This window comes from Vulpes vulpes, chromosome 3 (genome assembly GCF_048418805.1).
Source record: "Vulpes vulpes isolate BD-2025 chromosome 3, VulVul3, whole genome shotgun sequence".
Taxonomy (NCBI): Eukaryota; Metazoa; Chordata; class Mammalia; order Carnivora; family Canidae; genus Vulpes; species Vulpes vulpes.
Genome location: NC_132782.1, coordinates 143,629,970 through 143,653,157, shown reverse-complemented (window position 1 = coordinate 143,653,157; position 23,188 = coordinate 143,629,970). Strand labels below are relative to the sequence as shown.

At 39.7% G+C, this 23,188-nt stretch overlaps 1 protein-coding gene across 1 annotated transcript in view; it reads left to right on the top strand.

Annotated features, from left to right (window-relative positions):
* The window catches only part of GIPC2 (GIPC PDZ domain containing family member 2), an 88,419-nt gene that overhangs the window by 56,639 nt on the left and 8,592 nt on the right, over positions 1–23,188 (top strand). Inside the window, exons 4-5 of the mRNA XM_072754789.1 lie at positions 8,772–8,878; positions 15,793–15,874. Of these exons, the coding sequence (XP_072610890.1) occupies positions 8,772–8,878; positions 15,793–15,874 (189 nt within the window). The remainder of the gene's footprint in view (positions 1–8,771; positions 8,879–15,792; positions 15,875–23,188) is intronic.

The following is a 23,188-nucleotide window of genomic DNA, read 5'->3' as shown; positions in this document are numbered from 1 at the left end:
ATGAGAGACACACACAGAGAGAGGCAGAGACACAGGCAGAGGGAGAAGCTGGCTCCCTGCAGGGAGCCCAACGTGGGACTCGATCCTGGGTCCCCAGGATCACACCCTGGGCCGAAGGCAGGTGCTCAACCGCTGAGCCACCCAGGTGACTCTCATGTATTTTTTGGCAAAGGTTTAAAGTGTTCACAATGATGAATTTTGGGGGTAGAACGTGCCACTTTGTCATCTTTTAATGTCCCAGTTTGCTCAGCCCTTCTATCCAGCTAGATGCCGGTGTGGCATTTACCACAAAGATCCTGTGGGAGGAGATAAATGAAGAGTGAAGTTCTTTTTTGTGGAGTGTGGCAGGTGTGTTAGATGAATACTGACTGTAATTGATAAATGTGTCTTCAGTGTAAAACCCCAGCCGAATAAAGACCCAGGCTACACATGCACTCTTTTCCTATTCTAGTTGAGAAAGTGTCGTTAAAAAGAAAATTTATTAAAGGCTGACGTTTTTAATTAGGTGAGAAAAGTGGAGCTATAATCTGTAAGACTAAGAATTTTGTAATCTATGTTTCCCAAGACGCTTACCTTAAGGCAGTGATTGGTTTCTTAGAACTATAATGTTTCAGGAGCATTTGGAATTAGTGACAACCGTGAATAGAAGACGGGTAACAGTTTTCAACTATTCTTAAGCTTTGTAATAGCAGTGTAGGAGGAAGGGGGGCAAAAATGATGCTACAATATATAAGTGGCTTCCCTAATATGGCTCAGTAGGATGAACATAATATAACTTATTAGAAAAACAGCAATTATGTCAATAACACATATTTTGCCTGAGTGTACAATGGGAGTTGTCATATAATTATAGGAAAATGGGTCTAACACATTGTGCTCAAAACTGTGGTAAGAGATTATTCCTTTTGTGTATGGAAGATGGCATATGAAGTGAAAAGGCAGATTATTACCACACAACGTGTGGTAATACCCCATTTCTGTAAAAACAATCTTTTAAATGTAGAAAAAAAATGACTTATGGTGTAGGTATACTGAAATTTAATAGTTGTTTAGGTGAGTTATGAGTGAGTTTTTTCTCTAGGCTTCCTGTATTTTTTTGCATTTTTATTTTTAATTTATTTTTATTTTATTTTATTTTTGTATTCTTTTTTTAATTTATGTATTCTTTAAAGATTTTATTTATTTGTTCATGAGGGACAGAGAGAGAGAGGCAGAGACACAGGCAGAGGGAGAAGCAGGCTCCTCACAGGGAGTGCGATGTGGGACTCAATCCCAGGACTCTGGGATCATGCCCTGAGCCAAAGGCAAAAGCTCAACCCCTGAGCCACCCAGGTGACACTTTTTTTTTTTTTTTGCATTTTCAATATAAAATGAACATACTCACTTTCATAACCAGAAAATAATTATTTATAAAAAGAGGCTAGCGTTTCTAGGCTAGGAAGTAGAGAAACTGAATCATCTACTTTTAGTGGCTTTATAGTTTTTACCTATACTATTATTCTCATTTTAAGCAGTTTTCTTTAATATTATAAATGGTTCTGTGTTAGAGATAGGTATAATTCCATTGTATCACCTCTTTAAGATTGTTTTTGTAAGTACTTTTCATACCTTTTTGAAGGCTGATATAAAAATATGTAACAATAAACTAATAATACAAGTGAACAATGACTCTTGATTTCTTGAACTCTTATGATAAAATCATACTGTGGAATAAAATAAGTTTATTTTTATTTTATTTATTTATTTATTTTTAATATAAAATAAGTTTATGAAAGGGTAAAACTATTTTAGCCAGTACTTAAAACATTTTTGCTTTCATATAGGCATCCCGAGGTTCATAATCTTTTTTGTAACACAGTCTCCTCTGGATTAAAGCTACAGACCTTCTTCCCAGAGGTGCACATTAACTTTTGCCTGTGATTTCAAGGAGTCATAAAAATGGCTGAGTTTTTCTGCAATGACATCTTAACTGAAGAACAAGATTTGGGTCACAGTTACTCCATTTCCCATAAATGTCATGCACCGTTCAGTCTCATCAAAGGAACAGTTAAGAGCAGCTGCTTATGTGTGTGTTTTGTGGGGTTGGTTCGCGTGTTGCCAGCCCTTTTGATCCAAAGGACAACTGACGCCTTGTACATGTGGCATCCACTTCTTTCTTTTTATCTGCCCCAACATCCTACCAGCTGAATTAAAAACAAACAAACAAACAAACAAACAAACAAACAAAAACTCATGGCTATTCTAAAGGCATCTGAGAGATGTTGGTGAGAGGAAGGGCATGTGGAAAAGAAGAAATGTGCAGTTAACATTTTAGATCCTGGGGCACAAGCTAGGTTTTAGGTCAGCTGTTCTGAGAAGTGTGTGTTTGTGTGTTTGTGTGTTTGTGTGTGTGTGTGTGTGTGTGTGTCTTGGGGGCTAGACGTAGGGTAGGGAGTGTTTGAGTGGTGTTTAGAGACAGTTCCATTCGTGTGTGTCCAAGCACTGGAAGGCCTCTATAGAAATCGCTTCACTGCTTAAACAAAATTCTGTGTTGTGAGATGTCTTGTAGTTGGAGACTGTAGAAGACCTTACCAAACTGGCTTGCACAGAAAAGGAATCTTCTGAATCAAGCGTCCTTGAGTGATGCTGGCATTAGCAAAACTCCATGTAGGGCTTGTATAATGTGATCAGGACTCAGTTTCTTACTCTTTCTTTTTGCTCTGCTGCTGAGGCATCAGCTTCATTATTCACATATCATGTTAAGGTTAGCTCGACCCTGTGTCCCAAGATGGGGGTCAGCAACTATTGGGACTGTGTAGAACAGAAAAGGAGAGTCCTTGTCTCAGAATTTCTAGCAGAAGTCCTTAGGTTCATTCTAATTTCACTCACATGGCCACCTCTGAAATAGTCACTTGTGGTGAAGGGAATCCATCAGGTTTCCCATCCCTGAAGCTGGGAGTGGCCCCCTTCTCCTGAACCACAGTGATCCTCAAATGACTGATGGGTCTGAGAAGACAATGAGTGTGATGGAGGGTCTCCACTGCTGAGTGCCCCCATGAGGGGTTGGGTTTATTTATTTATTTTTTAAAGATTTTATTTATTTATTCATGAGAGACATACACAGAGAGAGGCAGAGACATAGGCAGAGGGAGAAGCAGGCTCCATGCAGGGAGCCTGATGAGGGACTCGATTCCATGACCCCAGGATCACGACCTGAGCTAAAGGCAGATGCTCAGCCACTGAGCCACATGGCTACCCTGAGGGCTTGGGTTTAAATTCAGCCACTTTGGAGAATCTGAGTAGAGCAGTGGGAGGGTCATGTGATGTCTCCACCCTCCTGTAAACTGAAGGTGTGTGTGTGTGTGTGTGTGTGTGTGTGTGTGTGTGTGTGTTGTAGGGGAGGTGGGAATCATAGTTTCAAGGAAAAGATAGAGCCAAAAAGAGACCTCTATATCTGAAGTGACAAATTTCTGAACATTCTCGGAAAACTATTGCAAATATTTCTGATGGGGAGTTTGAAAGGAGCAGATTTCTTCTCTCCACGTTGAAATGTGCCAGCAGAAGCATTCTTTGATATGAACCAGGCTGCTGGGCCGAGCGCATTTTATACACGAGCCATGTAAATGTTTAAAACAACATCATATTTTGGTGTTTTTCACATTTTATGGATGAGAGTTTATTCTCTTCAAGTTCATACAATTTGCAAACAGAGCTGGGTTTAAACTCAGGTTTTCTGAATTCTGAAGTCCGTCTTGTTCACTGAGCAAGTGTTGGATGTAGCTGTGTCTGTCTATACCCACCTCCTGTTGAAATCATGGCTCTGTCTGCTCAGGAAAGGGATGATCCCTGTTCTACTACCCAATGAGGGCCCTCATGGGACCAGAACAGACTTTGTGCTGTTAGAAGTGAGGAGAATGCTCATTTCCCCCACTGTGTCACTCTCTCAGTTGGGGATCTAGCCATATTATATGTGTTCATTCTGAAAATAGGGCTTTGGTTTCTGTCAGCCCCTCTTATTTCTCTAGAGGTGGGGGTGGGACTAGAGACAGACCTTTTTCTGTCTTCTCTGTTTCCCATTTTCTCCACTTGACCTTCATGGTATAGCAGAGACTGGAGGTTGGTCTGTTTATTGAAAATACCACTTAAAATGAAGTATCATAAAGAGTGATACAAGTGTATATAAACATCTCATTTTAAAACCTGTGTATTCTTTTACTATTTTTTAAGAAAGATTTTATTTATTCATGAGAGACACACAGAGGCACAGACATAGGCAGAGGGAGAAGCAGGCTTGCTGTGAGGAGCCCAATGTGGGACTCGATCCCAGGATCCCGGGATCACAACCTAAGCCAAAGGCAAATAAATGCTCAGCCACTGAGCTACCCAGGCTTCCTTATTATTTTTTTTTTAAATGTAAAAACCCCTTTCTTTGAGTGGAGGACACAAATTGGAGTTCTGTAAAGTCCTATATAATTACAACCTTAATGCATGCTTATAGGTTCTGTTTCATTTTAAAAAACTAGATACGTGAAATGCTGAATGTTTAAAGATATTTTTCCTAATCTAGTGTTGTCTTGCCCACACCTAATTTTTTTTTTTTTTTGTATCTTGCCCTCATGGAATCTTTCCAAAGCAGTTAACCTACTTTTCCTAGCCATAATAACTCCTCGGTTCACACTAACTTCATCAGGGCATGTACTTTTAAATTAAATTACATAATTAGAGTAACAGATACAATTGCCACAAAAAGAACTTGGGAACAAATGTGACTGCTTTTTGGTGCCATCTACTCAACAGTGGGAGCAGCTGTGCACACACAAGCTGTGAGTGTCCTGTGTCCTATGAGACCTGCTGCAGGTGTCCTATGAGACCTGTGCAGGTCTGTGTGCTTCACAGGAGTGGGGAACCCTGAATCTAGTGACTCCAGCTAGCTGCAGGCTGGTTACTAGTGTCCAGTGTATGAACTGCATCCCTCTCCTCAGCCCCAAGAGAGGCCTCATATAAACTTGTTCATGGGAAGTGAAGGGACTGATTTAGGGCTCTTGGCCTGGTTGGTTAGACATGCTTAGGGCCAGCACAACCAAAAGTAGGCCAGATAAGAAACATTCTCCACATTTAAAACATTCATCACGGAAGCACAGAACTTGTCCTCCCCACCGCCCCTCCGCCCCTCCCCCGGCCCCAGTGGGTGAACAGGACCATCCTGCCTGTTTTCATATATAAACTGGTTGATTTAGGTCCCTGAATCATAGGATCATAGGGAAACATGGCTTCTGTTTCCTCAGCTGAAAGGCTGCCTTTCTGGTGGCCTGGTCAAGCCAGAACTTAAATTTTAACTTTTGGTGCCACCAAGTGGTTGGCTTTCAGATGACTATTCTCATGGAGAAGAACAGTTTGAAAAATAATGACTTAAAAAAAAAAATCTGGGGTGAATTGGCGAAGCACATAGGATTTTTAGGACAGTGAAACTACTCTGTATGCTACTGTAATGGTGGATATATGTCATTAAAATTTCCAAATCCACAGAATGTACAGCACCAAGAGTGAACCCTAATGTAAACCATAGACTTTAGGCAGTGATGTGTCAGTGTAGGTCTGTTGATTGTAACAAATCTACATTGTGGTGGTGGATGATGATGATGGGGGAGGCTGTACATATGTGGGGGCAGGAGGCATATGGGATATCTGTCTGCAGTTTTGCTGTGAACCTACAATTGCTTTAAAAAATAAAGCTTATTAAAAAAATCTTCCATTCTACCTACAATTTTCCCCTTCTAGCTACTAGTGTTGCAAGTAAGAGCAACGTAAGATAGAGACATCATCTAGGGAGGCTGGCTGACTTCTCCAGCGTGGATGACAATCCCTTGATAAAGTTCCCACATTTCAGAGTCTTTAGCTTTGTAAATCTTAGAAACTTTTAATTTTTTTTTGCTGTCTCCAGGGTTGTTCCATTTTCTAGGGTTATATCATACTCACTAAACTTCTAAGAGACTTGTTAAGTCAGAATGCTAGTGTAGTACTTTACAATTAGAAATGTAAATGTCTGGTAGACCAAAACACATGTGTTAGCTGAGCAATGCATTTACTGTCCTGTAGGAAATTTATATGGGAAGACAGATTATACTGAGTAGGCTGCTTGGTGAAATCACACTGGGGTGTGTGTGCGCACACACGTGTGGTAGATGGAGTGGGAGGTGTGAGGTTGTTTATCTTGAAGGTTAGTATCATTAAGCTGAGACTGTCTTTTTGAAAATTTAATTTGTGCATAAGAGAGTGTGGGGGTGGGGCGGAGGGTGAGAGAGAGAACAACTAGGGGAGAGAGGCAGAGGAAGAGGGTAAAACAGACTCTTCACTAAGCAAGGAGCCTGATGTGGGACTCGACCCCAGGACTCTAAGATCATGACTTAAACCAAACGCAGATGCTTAACTAACTGAGCCACCCAGGCTTCATTTTTATTTTATTTTTAAAAAATTATTTTATTTTATTATTTTTAATTTTTAAAAATGTCATTTATTATTTTATTTAAAAAATTTAAACTTTTAAATTAAATTATTTTTTTAAAGATTTTATTTATTTACTCATGAGAGACACACACAGAGAGAGAGAGAGAGAGAGGGGCAGAGACACAGGCAGAGGGAGAAGCAGGCTCCATGCAGGGAGCCCAACGTGGGACTCGATCCTGGGTCTCCAGGATCACACCCTGGGCTGAAGGCAGTGCTAAACTGCTGAGCTTTCAGGCTAAACACCTGAGCCACCCCTTTTTATTATTATTTTTTAAAGATTTTAGTTATTTATTTGAGATAGAAGAGGAGAGAGAGAGAGAGAGAGAATGAATGAATGAACGAATGAATGAGTGGGGAGAGAGAGAAGCAAAATCCTTGCTTAGTAGGGACCTGAACACTTAGTCCCAGGACTCTGGAATCATGACCCAAGCTGAAGGCAGACGCTTAACAGACTGAACCACACAGGTGCCCAAGGCTGAGACTATCTTGAGCACTTTAGGTCTGTATGTGACTCAGAGCTGGGAACACGTTGCTGGGTGGTGCTGATGACAGACTGACTTCATCTTTCTCTTTGGGCACTCTTTTGGAAACTCTGTGCTGAGAGTTTTAATTCATTCTTCCCTCAGACAGAGCCAGTATGAATTCATTAATTCATTCTTCCCCCAGACAGAGCCAGTATGACTGGTAAGGCAAATGCTATAGACTTGCTGATAAAGCTCTAGTCTTGGAGGATCTCTCTGGTCACCATGATTAGCATTAGCTTCTTCAGCCACCATTTATAGGCTTTTGCTTGGGAGAACTGGTCTCTTTATTGCATGATAATTTTTAATTTCATTCTCAGAAAAAGACTTGTTTTATGTTTTAGTGATCATGTCCCAAGATGTGGGTTAAAATTAATATATAAAATCCTAATCACCTAGGTAGTAGATTCCCAATAGCAAAACAGTACTTGCTGATAGGAATTATTCTAGATTCTACGTCAATTAGAATCCATTTCTGCAGTCCACTTGATGTCTGTCTTGGGAGCATTGTATAGACCTCACAACCTACTTGCATATACCAGCCTGTCCTGTAGTTCCTCATTGGAGCTCCGATATCTCCAGTTCTTGGTATGGCCTCTCCCTGCCCCCACCTCTGTCCCTTGTCCCAAACTGCTGCCATATAGAGTCCTCAGCCAAAGGTACTCGCGGGATATTTGCAAAGTTGTAAATTGGTAGCCTGTGACTAGAATTGGATCTACAGATCTTTTACTTTTGCCAGTATGTTGTTTTTATGAGTTTGGCTTAATTGACAAAACTTAAAAATGAGGAGATTCACAGAGAACTCTGAGTATCTAGTTTCTTTTCAAACCAGTTGATTCAGCTATGCCGCGCATTTCCACAGGGCAGTTAAGTTATTGGAGTGGCCTAGAGAGGGCATGTACCTTGGAGTTATCCTCAGGCCCCACCCTACCCTTTCACTCATTTATGTTACTGCTTGGTATTGGGAAAGGAGTGACTCTTGGTGCATAGGAAAAGCAAAAGAAAAATAAGACACACCAAGCCTAAGGAAAGCAGTGGTTTTCCATGGATTTTTTGCTCACTGTTCTTTTGCCTGCCTTCCGAGGGGAATTCCTTCCTTGAAACTTGTTCCTAGCCTTTGTAGAATCCTGCTTCTCTCAGTATGACACCACTGAATATATGCCTTGTGCTTGTAAGAGGTGTGGTAGTGGAATGTCATTGGGGAAAGCATCTACACTTTGGGGTCACAAGACCTGGGTTTGAACCCCAGCTCTGCTCCTTACTGCATTCTGTTTCCTTTTCTGTAAAATGAGGGCTGTAACTCATCTCATGGGTTGGTAGGAGTATTAACTGAGATTCTGTATATAGAGCATCATGTAGAAGGTGGGTACTCGAATAATAGCACCTCCATCAAGACTTGACTCTTCCTTGTTCATGACCTTAATGAAGTCTGGCTAAACCTCTGCCTCTGCTCCTCTGTTACTTAGACCCCTTTTTTCTTATAATAAAGCTGTTTTATTTTTTATTCCTTACAACTTCCAGTTTTTCCCAACTGTACACTTCAAATATTTCCGTTTTCTTTTTGTAGCCACACTATATGTAGAATATAAGAATAATGATGGGAGGTGAATTTATTTTGTTTAGGAAATTGTATAAGAAGGCGTATCTCCCATCAGATCCCTAATTGTGTATATAGTTTTATGATAGAAACTACGTTTGCTTTTATAGCAGTCTGTTGAAATTCTTTCTGAATATACACACCTTTCTCCCTCCGTTGTTTGTTTACAGAAATAGGACCAAGGTCAAAGCCTGGAAAGTCATCAGCAGAAAAAATTGGTACCGAAAGAGGGACACTTCGCCTGAGATCAAAGGGTCCTGCCACCGTGGAAGAAATGGTAGGTTACGTTCCTTTAATTCTCATTCTGCTTGGAAATGTGTGGCTATTCATGTTCGTTAGAGCTGGAAATAAAGGTAAAGCCACAAAGTTAAACAAAATACCACATACTCTAATTAAAGCATGGACTTTAATTCATTGCCTACTTAAACAGTATGAAAATTATTGAGAACATTTAAGAAGGAAATGTAGAAAGTAAGTGTAAGAGAAGAAATTGCCATCTATGGCCATCTTCAGCTACTTGCAGGCAGCATTTGCTAGAGTCTGTAGACATCTGGACTGGCTTAAAAACTTAAATATTATTATTCGTACTAATAAATATCATTATTCATGAACTTTAGTCTCTTCAGGTAAAACATTTTATAGTCATCTTTGACTCTTCTCTTTCATGTCCCATGTCCCTCCCATTAGCAAGCCCTGGTGGATCTACCTCCCTAATAGACCAGAATCCAGCAACTTCTCACTACCTGTGCCCTTACTACTCTGTCCCAGGGCAACTACAACTTATTCTGAATATTGCAGTTACCTTGTATTAATACAAGGTAGAATTTGAATTCATTCTTCACATCAAGTGCTGGCCCTGGCAGGGGATACCCACCTCCACCAGAGCCTCAGAGGAAGAATGAGACCCCTGGTGGTGAGAGGGCTCCAGTGGCAGGCACCCTGGCCCTCTCGGAGCTTGTGAAGGGAAGGGGCCATGGTGTGCAGCTCTGGTTTGTCGGCCCTGCATTCCTCCTGGGCCACTGGAGTAGACCCTGATCAGCAACTCCCTGGTGGCAATGAGTGGAGGAAGGGGGTGGAGAACCATCTGGAGCTGTGCAGACAAGATGCTTCTCCTTCAGTGTCTCTGAAATCCCCACGGGGGACCTGATGGCCACTGCAGGGTCCCACTTGCAGGCACAAGCCTATGAAGCAGTCACCTTTTGCTTTGGCTGAAGGGGAATCAAGATTCTGAGAGGGAAAAACTCTCTTCCTGACACAAAGCAGCCACAGTGCAATTTCCTACATACAGTATAGCAGTGGGCAAGTAGAGGGCCCTGCTGGCTCGGATTAAGGCACTTTTTTTTTTAAATTAATTTTTATTGGTGTTCAATTTACCAACATACAGAAAAACACCCAGTGCTCATCCCGTCAAGTGTCCCCCTCAGTGCCCGTCACCCATTCCCCTCCACCCCCCTCCCTCCTCCCCTTCCACCACCCCTAGTTCGTTTCCCCGAGTTAGGAGTCTTTATGTTCTGTCTCCCTTCCTGATATTTCCCAACATTTCTTCTCCCTTCCTTTATATTCCCTTTCACTGTTATTTATATTCCCCAAATGAATGAGAACATACACTGTTTGTCCTTCTCCGATTGACTTACTTCACTCAGCATAATACCCTCCAGTTCCATCCACGTCGAAGCAAATGGTGGGTATTTGTCGTTTCTAATTGCTGAGGAATATTCCATTGTATACATAAACCACATCTTCTTTATCCATTCATCTTTCGATGGACACCGAGGCTCCTTCCACAATTTGGCTATTGTGGCCATTGCTGATAGAAACATCGGGGTGCAGGTGTCCCGGCGTTTCATTGCATCTGTATCTTTGGGGTAAATCCCCAACAGTGCAATTGCTGGGTCGTAGGGCAGGTCTATTTTTAACTCTTTGAGGAACCTCCACACAGTTTTCCAGAGTGGCTGCACCAGTTCACATTCCCACCAACAGTGTAAGAGGGTTCCCCTTTCTCCACATCCTCTCCAGCATTTGTGGTTTCCTGCCTTGTTAATTTTCCCCATTCTCACTGGTGTGAGGTGGGATCTCATTGTGGGTTTGATTTGTATTTCCCTGATGGCAAGTGATGCAGAGCATTTTCTCATGTGCTTGTTGGCCATGTCCATGTCTTCCTCTGTGAGATTTCTCTTCATGTCTTTTGCCCATTTCATGATTGGATGTTTTCTTTGGTGTTGAGTTTAATAAATTCTTTATAGATTTTGGGATTAAGGCACTTGTAACAGTCTTCCATGTTCACCCTTGCCCTCTTTCCCTCTCTGCTCGGCACAACAGCCAGAATTCAAAACACAGGTAGTTCCTCTTCTGTTCCAGACTCTCTAGGGGTTTTCCATGCCACTTAGAATAAAAACTAAAGCCCTCAGATTGACCAATGTGATTTGACTCTGTACTTCTTCTCTGCTCTTGTTTCCCACCACTCTCCTCCTGGCTCTCCCTGCTTCAGCCACATGGGTCTCCTGGTTGTCCTCATATACTCCAGATGCATCACACGTCAGGGTCTCTGTATTGCTCTCACCTCTCCCTGAATGCCTTGCCCATTTATGGGCATGGCTTACTCTCCTGACTTCTTCATGTTTCTGTCCACATATCACCTTATCTAAAAGGCCTTCTTTGAGTATCTTGCATGAAGAGCAACTCCTATCACCCCTCCTCCTGCCCAATCTTCCTTGCCCTTAGTTATCTTTAGAGCCCTAAGCACTAAAGGACACATTGTATCTTTGTTTCTTGCCTATCTGTTTAGTTCCTTTGCTCATATGTTTTGTTCACTGCTGCTACCCCAGCGCCTAGAACAGTACCTGACACATCAAAGGAGTTCAGATCTTTGCTGAATTAATTAATAAATGATGCATTTAAACTTGAGAAGAGTGGTTTTTTTTTTTAAGCTTCAACTTTTTTTTTAAGACTTTATTCATTTACTCATGAGAGACACACACACAGAGAGAGAGAGAGAGAGAGAGAGAGAGAGAGAGAGGCAGAGACACAGGCAGAGGGAGAAGCAGGCTCCATGCAGGGAGCCTGATGTGGGACTCGATCCTGGGTCTCCAGGATCACACCCTGGGCCAAAGGCAGGCGCTAAACTGCTGAGCCACAGAGATGTCCCAAAGAGTAGGGTTTTGCTGATAGACTCGGTCAGTCTTTGAGTGAAAAATACTGAAAGGAGAGGAGAGAAATGGAGGGAGGAGAGGACAGCAGGGGTGAAGAGAGGCAGGGATAAGGACTCAAGGTGGCAAGTGGTGGTCTGCTCATCCAGTGAAGACAGAGATAATGAAGTCCTCCTGTAGGCAGAGGGGAGGTCAGGCATGTGTCTGAGGCTGGGGAGCTCCTGCAGGCAGGGGGCTAGTTGTGTGTTCATATTGTTCTAGGATTCCCCATGTGTTTGAAGAGCAGAAGAGTGAGACAGGTGAACAGTTAGGAAGCTGTGTTCGCAGAATGGGATCCCAGAGCTTGCTGGGTGATGATGTCCAGGTCAGTCATGGGGGTGGTTTGTTGGAGCAGACACTCAAGGAACCATGAGGACAAGGTTGTGCTTTTGAATGTTCGAGTCATTCAGGATGTTGTTGGTTCAGGGGAATCCAGAGGAAGATTCTGAGTTAGTACCTTGGTACTGGGTAGTGAGTACAAGGATTGATGTGGATGCAAATGACAAGGAAGAGACCTGGGAGAACCAGAAGCATTTTGCAAATGAGATAGGGCAGTGACATCTGGTCATTCAGAGTCTTTAACTTTCCTAGTGTCCTGCACACTTGCAGGCATATTGCTGCAGACCAGGAAGTGTTTATTATGTGAATGAGCAAACCGGAGTGGAAGAAAGGAATCTGGAAGAGAATGGAAGAATAATGAGGAGGCTGGCAGGGAAAGCCAGGAGAATGACAACTGCTTTCCAGTCTAGGCTGTGAGGAACAAAGGCCAGATCCTAAAACTGCTTACAAAGCAGGCAGAGGCAGCAGGAAAACTCTATGTTGCTTGGGGAGGAGAGAAGGGGGGTCACCTTCGAATAGTTAACATAATTCATTTGTGTTGAGCACCTGCTATGCATAAGGTGCCAGGATTAAAAAGAGCAGCTGAAGATCTATCTGGGGAAGTAAGAAAGATTCATTTGAGGATAAACATCTAAAATTCGATTCCTATTTGCATAGCCTGTTTCATTAAATAGGGTAATTGAAAGTAGCTCGTAATAAAAAGAAAAAGCTAGTTTGGTACTTATATTAAATTTGGTGCAAATGACTTATCATCTAAAGGATTTATAGATTGGAAACAAATCACCCCCCCCTTGCAACCCAGCACACATTCTGAAAACTGTGGAAGATATTTCACCTGCATACCTCATAAAATTATTCAGTATGTGTTTCTTGAGACAGGTGCAGTCCAGGCTGGTGATACAAAAATGAATAAAGACCTTGTTTCTCCTTGAGGGGGAGGGGGAGAGGTGTTGAAAGAAGCTATTGAAAACCAGGGAATAGGTTTAGTGTCACAGAAGAGGGCTAATCAGTTGCTGTCAGGGATGGGGAGAGAGGGACGTGGGGGGTGGAATATATTTCCTGAAGAAATGATTGAGTTGGTTAAAGATGGGGAAAAGAGTGTTCTAGGCTTGAAACAACAATGGGCTTGGGGACCTTGGGATTTGAGTGTGGGGTGCTGGTGGGACCTGCTGGGGGTGAGGAGACCAGGGTCAGAACGTGAAAAGTCTGTGGGAATGCGGGAGCAATTTAAGAATTGTGAGGAGAACAACATAATTTTACATTTTAGAAAAATCCCTTGGATTCTAGTGGATGGATTGTTGAGCAGGGTATATTTGAGAGGGTGAAGATTGCAGGCAGAGACAAAAATTAGAAAACTTCTGCAAATACCAGAAAATGAGAGCTGAACCCAGGCAGTCAGAATGTGAGTGGAGAAAAGGTGATGGGATCAAGAGCCTGTTGCTTGACACAGTACATCCAAAATACACCATAAAGAAGGCAAGAGTGGTATGTCATAACTGTTACTGTTTTTAAGGCTTAGTTCATATAAGTAAGAACATGAGAAAGTTGTAATAATGTTCTCAAGGAAATAAAAATTGATATTCATAATAAAATGGATATTTCTAATAAGTTTGGAGAACACAAAGCAACATATATTTATATATAGCAGTATTAAAAATATTATGAGTTTCTTACAGTTTAATCCTGAATTCTACATTCGTACCGATAGTTGATTATTTCACATCTTTGGGTAATTTTTTTTTTCAGCTAGGAAGCCATTTAAAAACAAGTATTGAAATAAACTGAATGTAGAACCAGACTTTACCAACATTAAGCCAAGATTTTCAAAGAATATTAAAATGTATCCAATCATGTTTTATCACTGAAACCTTTAATAATTGTTTTAGGAAGAACGAAATATTTTGGTACCGTTAATGCACAAAGATTACTTAAAAGTGGTGGTTGGGGCAAGTGAGTGGCTCAGTTGGTTGAGCATCTGACTCTTGATTTCTGCTCCAGTCATGAGCTCAAGGTTGTGAGGTCAAGTCCCGTGTTGGGCTCCAAGCTCAGCAGGGAATCTGCTTGTCCCTTTATCTCCCCCTCTGCTGTGTCTCTCAAATAAATAAAATATTAAAAATAACAACAAAATGATTGTTTCATCGTTTCATCCTTATAACATTTCTATTTTTGTATGTTTTTATAATGTATATATTAATATAGTAATAGATGTGTGTAATCTATGAAAGACACATACTGTTAAAAAAAGATTAAAGAAAGGGTGCCTGGCTGGCTCATTCGATAGAGCATGCAATTCTTGATCTCAGGGTTGTGAGTTCAAGCCCCATGTTGGGCAGAGAACTTACTTCAAAAAATAAAAATATAATAAAATATTATTGGAATTAAAATCATTAAAGGAGACAATTTACATGATACAAACAAACTTTACTCAAGAAGTGGACAATCCCCTTTCAGAGAATTGCAAAAGGTAGAAGTCAAGAAACTTGACAGGATAAAGATTAAAGAACAAGTAAGAGAAAAATAGAAATTTTTTGATTGGCTGGGGCCACATACTGAATCTTGTTTGGGGTAAGAAGTCCCAGAATTGGCTTATGTTTGGATATTGACTGACTAGGTTATACTGTGTTTCTGATTAAGCAGAGTATTTACAGGGAGAAGAAAATTAGATAACATGACACCTTGGACGTGTGGCTCCCTCCGTCTTGGGCCTAGAAAGTTATATCAATGATACATGAAAATTAAAAAAATAAGTAATAAAAGTATGTGTTCAGATATATTTTACCAGTAGGGTGATCCCTTCAAAGGTTTGGAGACCCTTCATCTACATGATGAAGGCCAAAGCCCTTTTCATGGCACATAAGACCCCTTAAGATCTAGTCCTGTCAGGCTATACTCTTTATCAGACTCTGTGACCTCACATAGACTTTGTGTATCAATTGTGATATTTTTTTTTTTTAAGATTTTATTTTTAGGTAATTTCTATGCCCAATGTGGGGCTCAAACTCACAAGCCTGAGAGTAAGAGCCCCAGGCTCCACCAAGTAGGTGAGCCAGGCACTCTTGTTGCAATATTTCTATTTGTACTGTCTTCTCCTGCTTATCTCCCACCACTTTATTTATTCATGATAGACACACAGAGAGAGGCAGGGACACAGGCAGAGGGAGAGGCAGGCTCCCCGCAGGGATCCTGATGCAGGACTTGATCCCAGGACCCCAGGAGCATGACCTGAGCCAAAGGCAGAAGCTCAACAACTGAGCCACCCAGCTGCCCCATGAAAACACAGTTTTTAAGTCTTTTTCTCAAGTCTTCAGTGACTCTTAAGAGATTTAAACTTACTTTGTCTGTGATGGCTCTTCATATCCTTTAAAATTTTTTCTTATTGTCTATTTTCATACTTTTGTTTCCTCTTCTAGATTGTTAGCTACCTGGAGACTGTGTTCTCACTTTTCTTCTTTGAATCTGTAGCACTTAAAGCTGACACTAAAAATAAGTATTTACCGTATTGATTTGTATTGAGTTACAGAGCACATTGTACATCTATTTCCATTCAAATGAGCTGATGTACACAACCCTGAAATGGCTCCTTGCCAGATTTTCTTTTATCCTTAGGCTTAACATTCAGGAGGTTTCAAGTAAAAATAATATCTTATTTCTCTTTTCTTTGATAAAGCCCTCTGAAATAAAAACAAAAGCAATTGAAAAGATTGATGTTCTTCTTGAATTGTACATGGGAATCCAGGATACTGATTTAGGTAAGATTATACTATTTTTAAAGTCTTATATTTCTTAATTTGATGGAATTTAGTGCTTCTTTATGTCTTGCTTGCATTTATACTCAATGATACTTTTCAAGATAGAAACTATGTGTAGAGTGATGAGAAAAGCATAATGAAAATAAAGATAATAAAAGAATAATGAAAAGACCTTGCCCTTACCATTTACTAGCTGTGAGTCAAGTCAACTTTTCTAAACTTCAGTTTTTAATCTACAGAGTATAAACTATAATAAGAATAGCTTTTCTTCATAGGCTTGTTTATGGATTTAAGAATTACATATGAACAAATTTTGTACATGACACCTATGAAATGTATTTGATACATCAGATCCACATTGATTAAGTTACATGTTATGATATTGAAGTTACGTGCCCTTAATAGGATTAATGAGACCCTGGGAGCAATGAATCAGAAATAGGAAGGAAAAGGAGGCACCTGTTGTGTGATTGATAAGGGCAGTTGAGCAGTTGAATTTCTGGATATTTCTCATGTCGCCATTAGGATGTCGGGTTCTTGATTTATCAGTTGCAAATAACGAAACAATAGCAACCAAATTTCAACTGGCATGATAAAAGAGGGGAAATGTTTTGGTTCTTATAATTGAAAAGTTCAGAGGTAGATCATGTGTTCAAAAATGGCTAGATACAGAGTTTCCCATGCTGTCATCAGGACGTGGTTTCTCTTCTTTCCATTCAGGCTGTACTTTAGGCCTCTGCAATGTCCCCTGGTATCTTCAGGCCCTCCCTCATGGAGTCAAATTGATGGCCATTGGTTCCATCCTCTACACTTTGCTGTCAAGTGTGATGGGAAAAGGGGAGGGCTTTTTCCATGTCATTCAAACAAAATGCTTAGGATGGACTCTGACTGGTCTGATTCGCTCCTGGAGCCAATCACTGAGGCTGGGGGATGGGTAGGTCTGGGTCAAATGCTCTACCTCTGAAGCCGAGAGTGACTGAAATACTAGGGCTGAGCTGGTGAGAAGTCCTGGTGCCTCCCACATAGAAGTCAGAAAAAAGTGCCCTTGAGAAGGGCAGATGGATGCTGGGTGGGGAGAGTAACTGTGCACTGTCGTGGTGGGGTTTGTGTCTGCATGCATCCGTGTGTGTGCATAGAGTGTGTGTGTTTGGATCAGGTACTTAATACATTTTTTTAAGCCAAAGACTTGGACTGTTTTGTTTCCCTGCTACCAGGTAAAGTATTTTACTCTGGCCCAGGTAGGATATTTGAAAATCATTATTCCTTTTCTATTTCCGCTCATTCTTCCTTTTTTTCTTATAGAGTCTATTCTTGTGTTTTTCTTGGTTGTCTGAACATTTATTTATTTATTTATTTATTTATTTATTTTTGTCTGAACTTTTAAAATAAAATTTCTGTGAGGGACATACAGGTGCTGCCTGTAATTGAAGAAAAATTAATACTTTTTATCCTTTCCTTTTTATATTTTCTTGATTCGAAATATAAAATTTGCATGTAATGGATACTTGCTCCACACAGACAAGAAGTTAAAGCTGAGATTATCCTATAGAAAGCCATTGTTTTAGAACTTTTCTCCTCAACATTTTCGTGTTTGGAAAAACAGATTTGCATAAGTGAGGTGGGCCTGTGAAAATGATGCAAATGAAAGCAAAAGGGATTTCTGAATGGCAGTGCTCTTAAACTCAGGTTAGGCGGTATTGGTTGGAAAAATAACATATATCTCTAGTTGAGAAGTTCTCAAACAGTGTAACTGAATATTACACGTTTGAGAAACTAGCCTATCCATGCGCGATCTTGATGAACTTAAGGAGAACCACACTTCAAAGGGAAGAACTTAAAACAGTCATTAGAACTTAATTTTGGGTATAGGTCTTATAGTTAATTAAGTATAAATTTGGAATAGTTAAGTAAATTAGTTCTTTTGTTATTAAATGTATACAAGTATACATAGAAGAACAATGGACAGTGGAGTAATTCTAAATGAATTAAGAAGTAGTTCTTTGGGAATCCATTTCTCCCACTCTGACAAATTCAGAGCACTAAACATTCCTCACAAATTCTTTGTAAATTAATTCGTAATCCCATTGTAAAGTTAATTAATCATCTGTAACAAATTCCTCCAATGACATGGAAAGCCATTATCATTAGACGTGATTAGCAATGTGATCAGTCATCTAGGAAGGTAAAGTTTAATGAAAGTAATTATTTGAAGAATATCAACCACTGTTAAATTAGGAATTTCTGTCATTATTCAGATCTGATTAGCATGAAATATAAATCACAAATGTGACACTGATTCAACAGATGAATATATTTGCTTGTTTTTATTCTCAGTGTTCTTAGCTTTCAGAAATGTTAAGTCTTAAGGCAGATTGCAGTGAAATCATGTTATTCTGGAGTTGTTAATATAAATTTACATTAAAGAGTGAAAAAAGGAATATGACCATAAAATGACTAAAACGAAAACACTATCATCACAAAGCATTGGGATGTATTTACCACTTGAAATAGGAAAATAACTGAAATGAGTTTAGGAAGTAACCCTGGAGGTGACAGTGCTTTCTTTGGTTGTAAAAGTAAGCTGTGAACTATGGCTTTTCAATTGACCCAATGCCAACATATGTGCCTTGGAATGTTATCCACGGGGAAAAATGGATTCTGGAAGATTTTGAGTCCTGTAACATCTTGTATGAGATTGACCTAACTTAATGAAAAGTTGTATCAGAAAAAAAAGTTGTATCATACAAGTTTCCTCATGAAATTTTAAGGCAAATGTGTAAATTATATGTATAGAACTATAAGTGTCCTGATGATACCAGTTTAGGAGTTTGGAGATTGTCCTAGCCATGTCAAAATTTTAGGATTTCTAATTTATTTAAGAGATCCAGAAATGTTTGGAAAAGAAATTTGAATGGTAGATTCTAAGTAATTTTTTACTATAAAATCTTTTTTAGCTCCTTTAAAGAATACAATAATGTTGTTTTAATGAGATAATTACATTTCTTAGGATGATTTTCTTTCTTTGGTGAATTCCAAACAGTGAGTACGAAAGAAAGTTATCCTTCTCAGATAAAGCCAATGATTTTGGAAATAGATTTTCATTAACAAAAAAACCATATTTAACATTGGTCATATTTTTGATGTTTGACTCATGTCTGAGTTGCTTGAAATGGGCTATTTATGAAAAGTCTTAGAGAAATAAGTGCTAAAGACCTCCCTTGGAAGGAGATACAACTACAGATTTAATGGTTAACAATGTTTAGGACTAATCTTTAATCCTGCTACGTGTCATGTTATAGATTTGAAAACAGAGAAGTTTAGTAACTTGCCTCAAGTCAGCTAACAAGCCAAGATTCAATTCTGGGATCGTTAATACCAAGATATTTCATCTGCAGTAGTATCTTATGCTTTAAAAGTTCTGTTTAAGTATTTAAAAATTTAGTGGGAAATATAAATAGACCTAATTCACCAAAATAAGTTTGTTAATAAATGACGTAAAAGTGGTTTAGTTCTGGTAATGATATAAAGATATTTTCAAGGTGGACACTAGAGGTCAGCACTTAGCTGCCATATGTGGTATAACAATTCTTTAAGTGGACTTTAAAAAATTTATTTATTTATTATTTTTTGCCAGATTGCATTTGGGTATTAAATATTATTGCAGTGTATTGCAGATCTACTATAGGTGAAGAAGTATCTTAGTAGCTGTCATATTAACATGATATAATTTTATAAAAAGTTCTTCAATTTGCTAAAGTTTCATTTTGCTTTCCTCTTAAATCAGAGATAAAGTCTTTAAACAAAAAGGATAAAAATCATTCACGTTTACTTCTCCTCCAAGAATGTTCAACTTAGCAAAAATTCTTACATGTTTTAGTGCATGTGCCATTCTTAATTTCTTTCAAAATTCATATGGCAAATTACTTACTGTCTTTTTTTTTTTTTTAAAGATTTATGGCACACTGTTACATATAGTATTTCTAATCCCATAATGAAGCTGCCTAATTGGTATTTTTGTTACTTCTACCAGACCAGGAGTTCTTTGAGGGCAGATACTATATTGTTCCTACTACAGTATTTCTCCTAGAGTAAATATTTGGTAAATGTTTGTTGACTGACTGTGTGTTGAGAGGCACAAAAATAGTGAATTCACAGGGAGTATGGGTCCTAACTTCATTAGTTTGAAGATTTAGCCCTTGGACAAATCATTAAACTTTGAGCCTTAATTTCCACATCTTTGTGAAAGGGGTATAATAAAAGTCTTACTGGGTGGCCAACACATTCAATTGAATAATATGTATAAAGTTCCTGTCACATCATAAATAATAGGTACAGCTATTATTTTTATCAATGATCATTAATAATTATTACTAGTAATAATGGTAGTGGTGGTAGAGGGAGGACTTCTACCTGGAGGACTGACCCACTCTGGGACTGTCTTGAGTATGGAAGTTCTCCTTTTCTGCTGTGTCAGCACGAGCACATGAGTGAGATTATGCAGTTTGGATTGTGAGGTTGTGGTTTGGGCACCTTAGACCATCCTTGTTTCTCATTTTATAACTAAGGAACTCAAGCCAGAAATTGCAAGTCAGAGTAGGCAAGGTCTGGAATGTATTGTCCCGGGCTTAGTGCACGGGACGATGCTACTGAGCTTCCTAAGGTACCACCCAGCCATGTACCAGGTTATTTCTTAGAGGGCAGTAGGTACGTGTATGTGTGTGAATGAGAGATTGGCTTTCCCTGTCCATCAGTGAACATCTGATTCCCTCCAGCATTTAAGAGCATCATTCATCTGTACTGTTAGTTTCTGCTTCTGAATGGTCTGCAGATTTTCTTATACCTTCCGTGTGCATCTTATTTCTTCTTCAACCAGATTGTATAGCACCATATGTTAGAATAAGCTCTAGGTAGCTGTCTCAATAAGTGCTCTCTATAGAGTCCATGAGAAATATTTAAAAGGGTAGACTTAGCAAAATTCTGAACTCGTGTCCTAGTGAGGCAGTACTTACCTTTAAGTTTGAGTTACTCTCCTTTCACAGCCAGGCTGCAGGACCAGGCTCTGGGGTTTGCATTCTCCAATACATGTTAATCCTGTCAGTGTAAAGATTATTAAAGTGTAATTACAAAGCCGCCTCCTGGGCATCTACCAGTATGCATAAGACACTGAGCTAGTTCCCACGGGCGTAAAGGACTGAGTAGGCTATTCAAGATCTGTTGGGAGTTTATTCTATTGATAGGGAGAGAAATATATAGATGAAAATAATGACAATACAGAGCAATGTTAAATATGCACAGTGAGACCTTAGCACTTAAAAGTGTGGTCTGGGGACTGGCGTTACCTGAGAGTTGTTGGAAATAGGGAGAGGAGGATCACAGGCAGGTTTCCTCATAAACCCAGGCATTTGGGTTTATTTTATTTTATTTTATTTTATTATTTTATTTTATTTATTTTTTATTTTTTATTTTTTTTATTTTTTTACATGACCCTGAGTATGGTGGTGTGCTTTATAATTTTTTTAATAATAAATCTATTTTTTATTGGTGTTCAATTTTCCAACATACAGAATAACAACCAGTGCTCATCCCGTCAAGTGCCCCCCTCAGTGCCCGCCACCCAGTCACCCCCACCCCCCGCCCTCCTCCCCTTCCACCACCCCTAGTTCGTTTCCCAGAGTTAGGAGTCTTCCATGTTCTGTCTCCCTTCCTGATATTTCCCAACATTTCTTCTCCCTTCCCTTCTATTCCCTTTCACTATTATTTATATTCCCCAAATGAATGAGACCATATAATGTTTGTCCTTCTCCGATTGACTCATTTCACTCAGCATAATACCTTCCAGTTCCACCCACGTCAAAGCAAATGGTGGGTATTTGTCATTTCTAATGGCTGAGGAATATTCCAGTGTATACACAGACCACATCTTCTTTATCCATTCATCTTTCGATGGACACCGAGGGTCCTTCCACAGTTTGGCTATTGTGGACATTGCTGCTAGAAACATCGGGGTGCAGGTGTCCCGGCTTTTCATTGCATCTGTATCTTAGGGGTAAATCCCCACCAGTGCAATTGCTGGGTCGTAGGGCAGGTCTATTTTTAACTCTTTGAGGAACCTCCACAGTTTTCCAGAGTGGCTGCACCAGTTCACATTCCAACCAACAGTGTAAGAGGGTTCCCTTTTCTCCGCATCCTCTCCAACATTTGTGGTTTCCTGCCTTGTTAATTTCCCCCATCTCACTGGTGTGAGGTGGGATCTCATTGTGGTTTTGATTTGTATTTCCAATAAATGGTGCTGGGAAAATTGGACATCCACATGCAGAAGAATGAAACTAGACCATTCTCTTTCACCATACACAAAGATAAACTCAAAATGGTTGAAAGATCTAAATGTGAGGCAAGATTCCATCAAAATCCTAGAGGAGAACACAGGCAACACCCTTTCTGAACTTGGCCACAGTAACTTCTTGCAAGATACATCCATGAAGGCAAAAGAAACAAAAGCAAAAATGAACTATTGGGACTTCATCAAGATAAGAAGCTTTTGCACAGCAAAGGATACAGTCAACAAAACTAAAAGACAACCTACAGAATGGGAGAAGATATTTGCAAATGACCTATCAGATAAAGGGCTAGTTTCCAAGATCTATAAAGAACTTATTAAACTCAACAGCAAAGAAACAAACAATCCAATCATGAAATGGGCAAAAGACATGAACAGAAATCTCACAGAGGAAGACCTACACATGGCCAACAAGCACATGAGAAAATGCTCCGCATCACTTGCCATCAGGGAAATACAAATTATTTTATTTTTTAAAGATTTTATTTATTTATTCATGAGAGACACAGAGAGAGAGGCAGAGACACAGGCAGAGGGAGAAGCAGGCTCTGTGCAGGGAGCCCAACATGGGACTCAATCCTGGGACTCCAGGATCACACCCTGGGCCAAAGGAAGGCACTAAACCGCTGAGCCACCCAGGGGTCCTGGCATCTGGGTTTATGAGGAATATCAACAGAGTACTGTTTCCTGAGCCCTTGGCTTCTTATCTCCTTGTGTGAAAATACACACCAAGGACAGCTTTCCTCTTTTCTTGATTAATTTAAAAGCCAGAAACTTTCTCTCCAAGTGAACATGTCTACTATATTTTAAGCCTTTTTCCATTGTCTGCATGGAGGTTTCTCTTTCTAATATTTTATTACAATAATTTTCAAACATATAATAGAGTTGAAATATTCTCTTAATATTTTACTATAATCTCTTCATCACCTACTTCTCCACTTATCCATCCTATTTAGAGATTTTTGTAGAAACAGCTA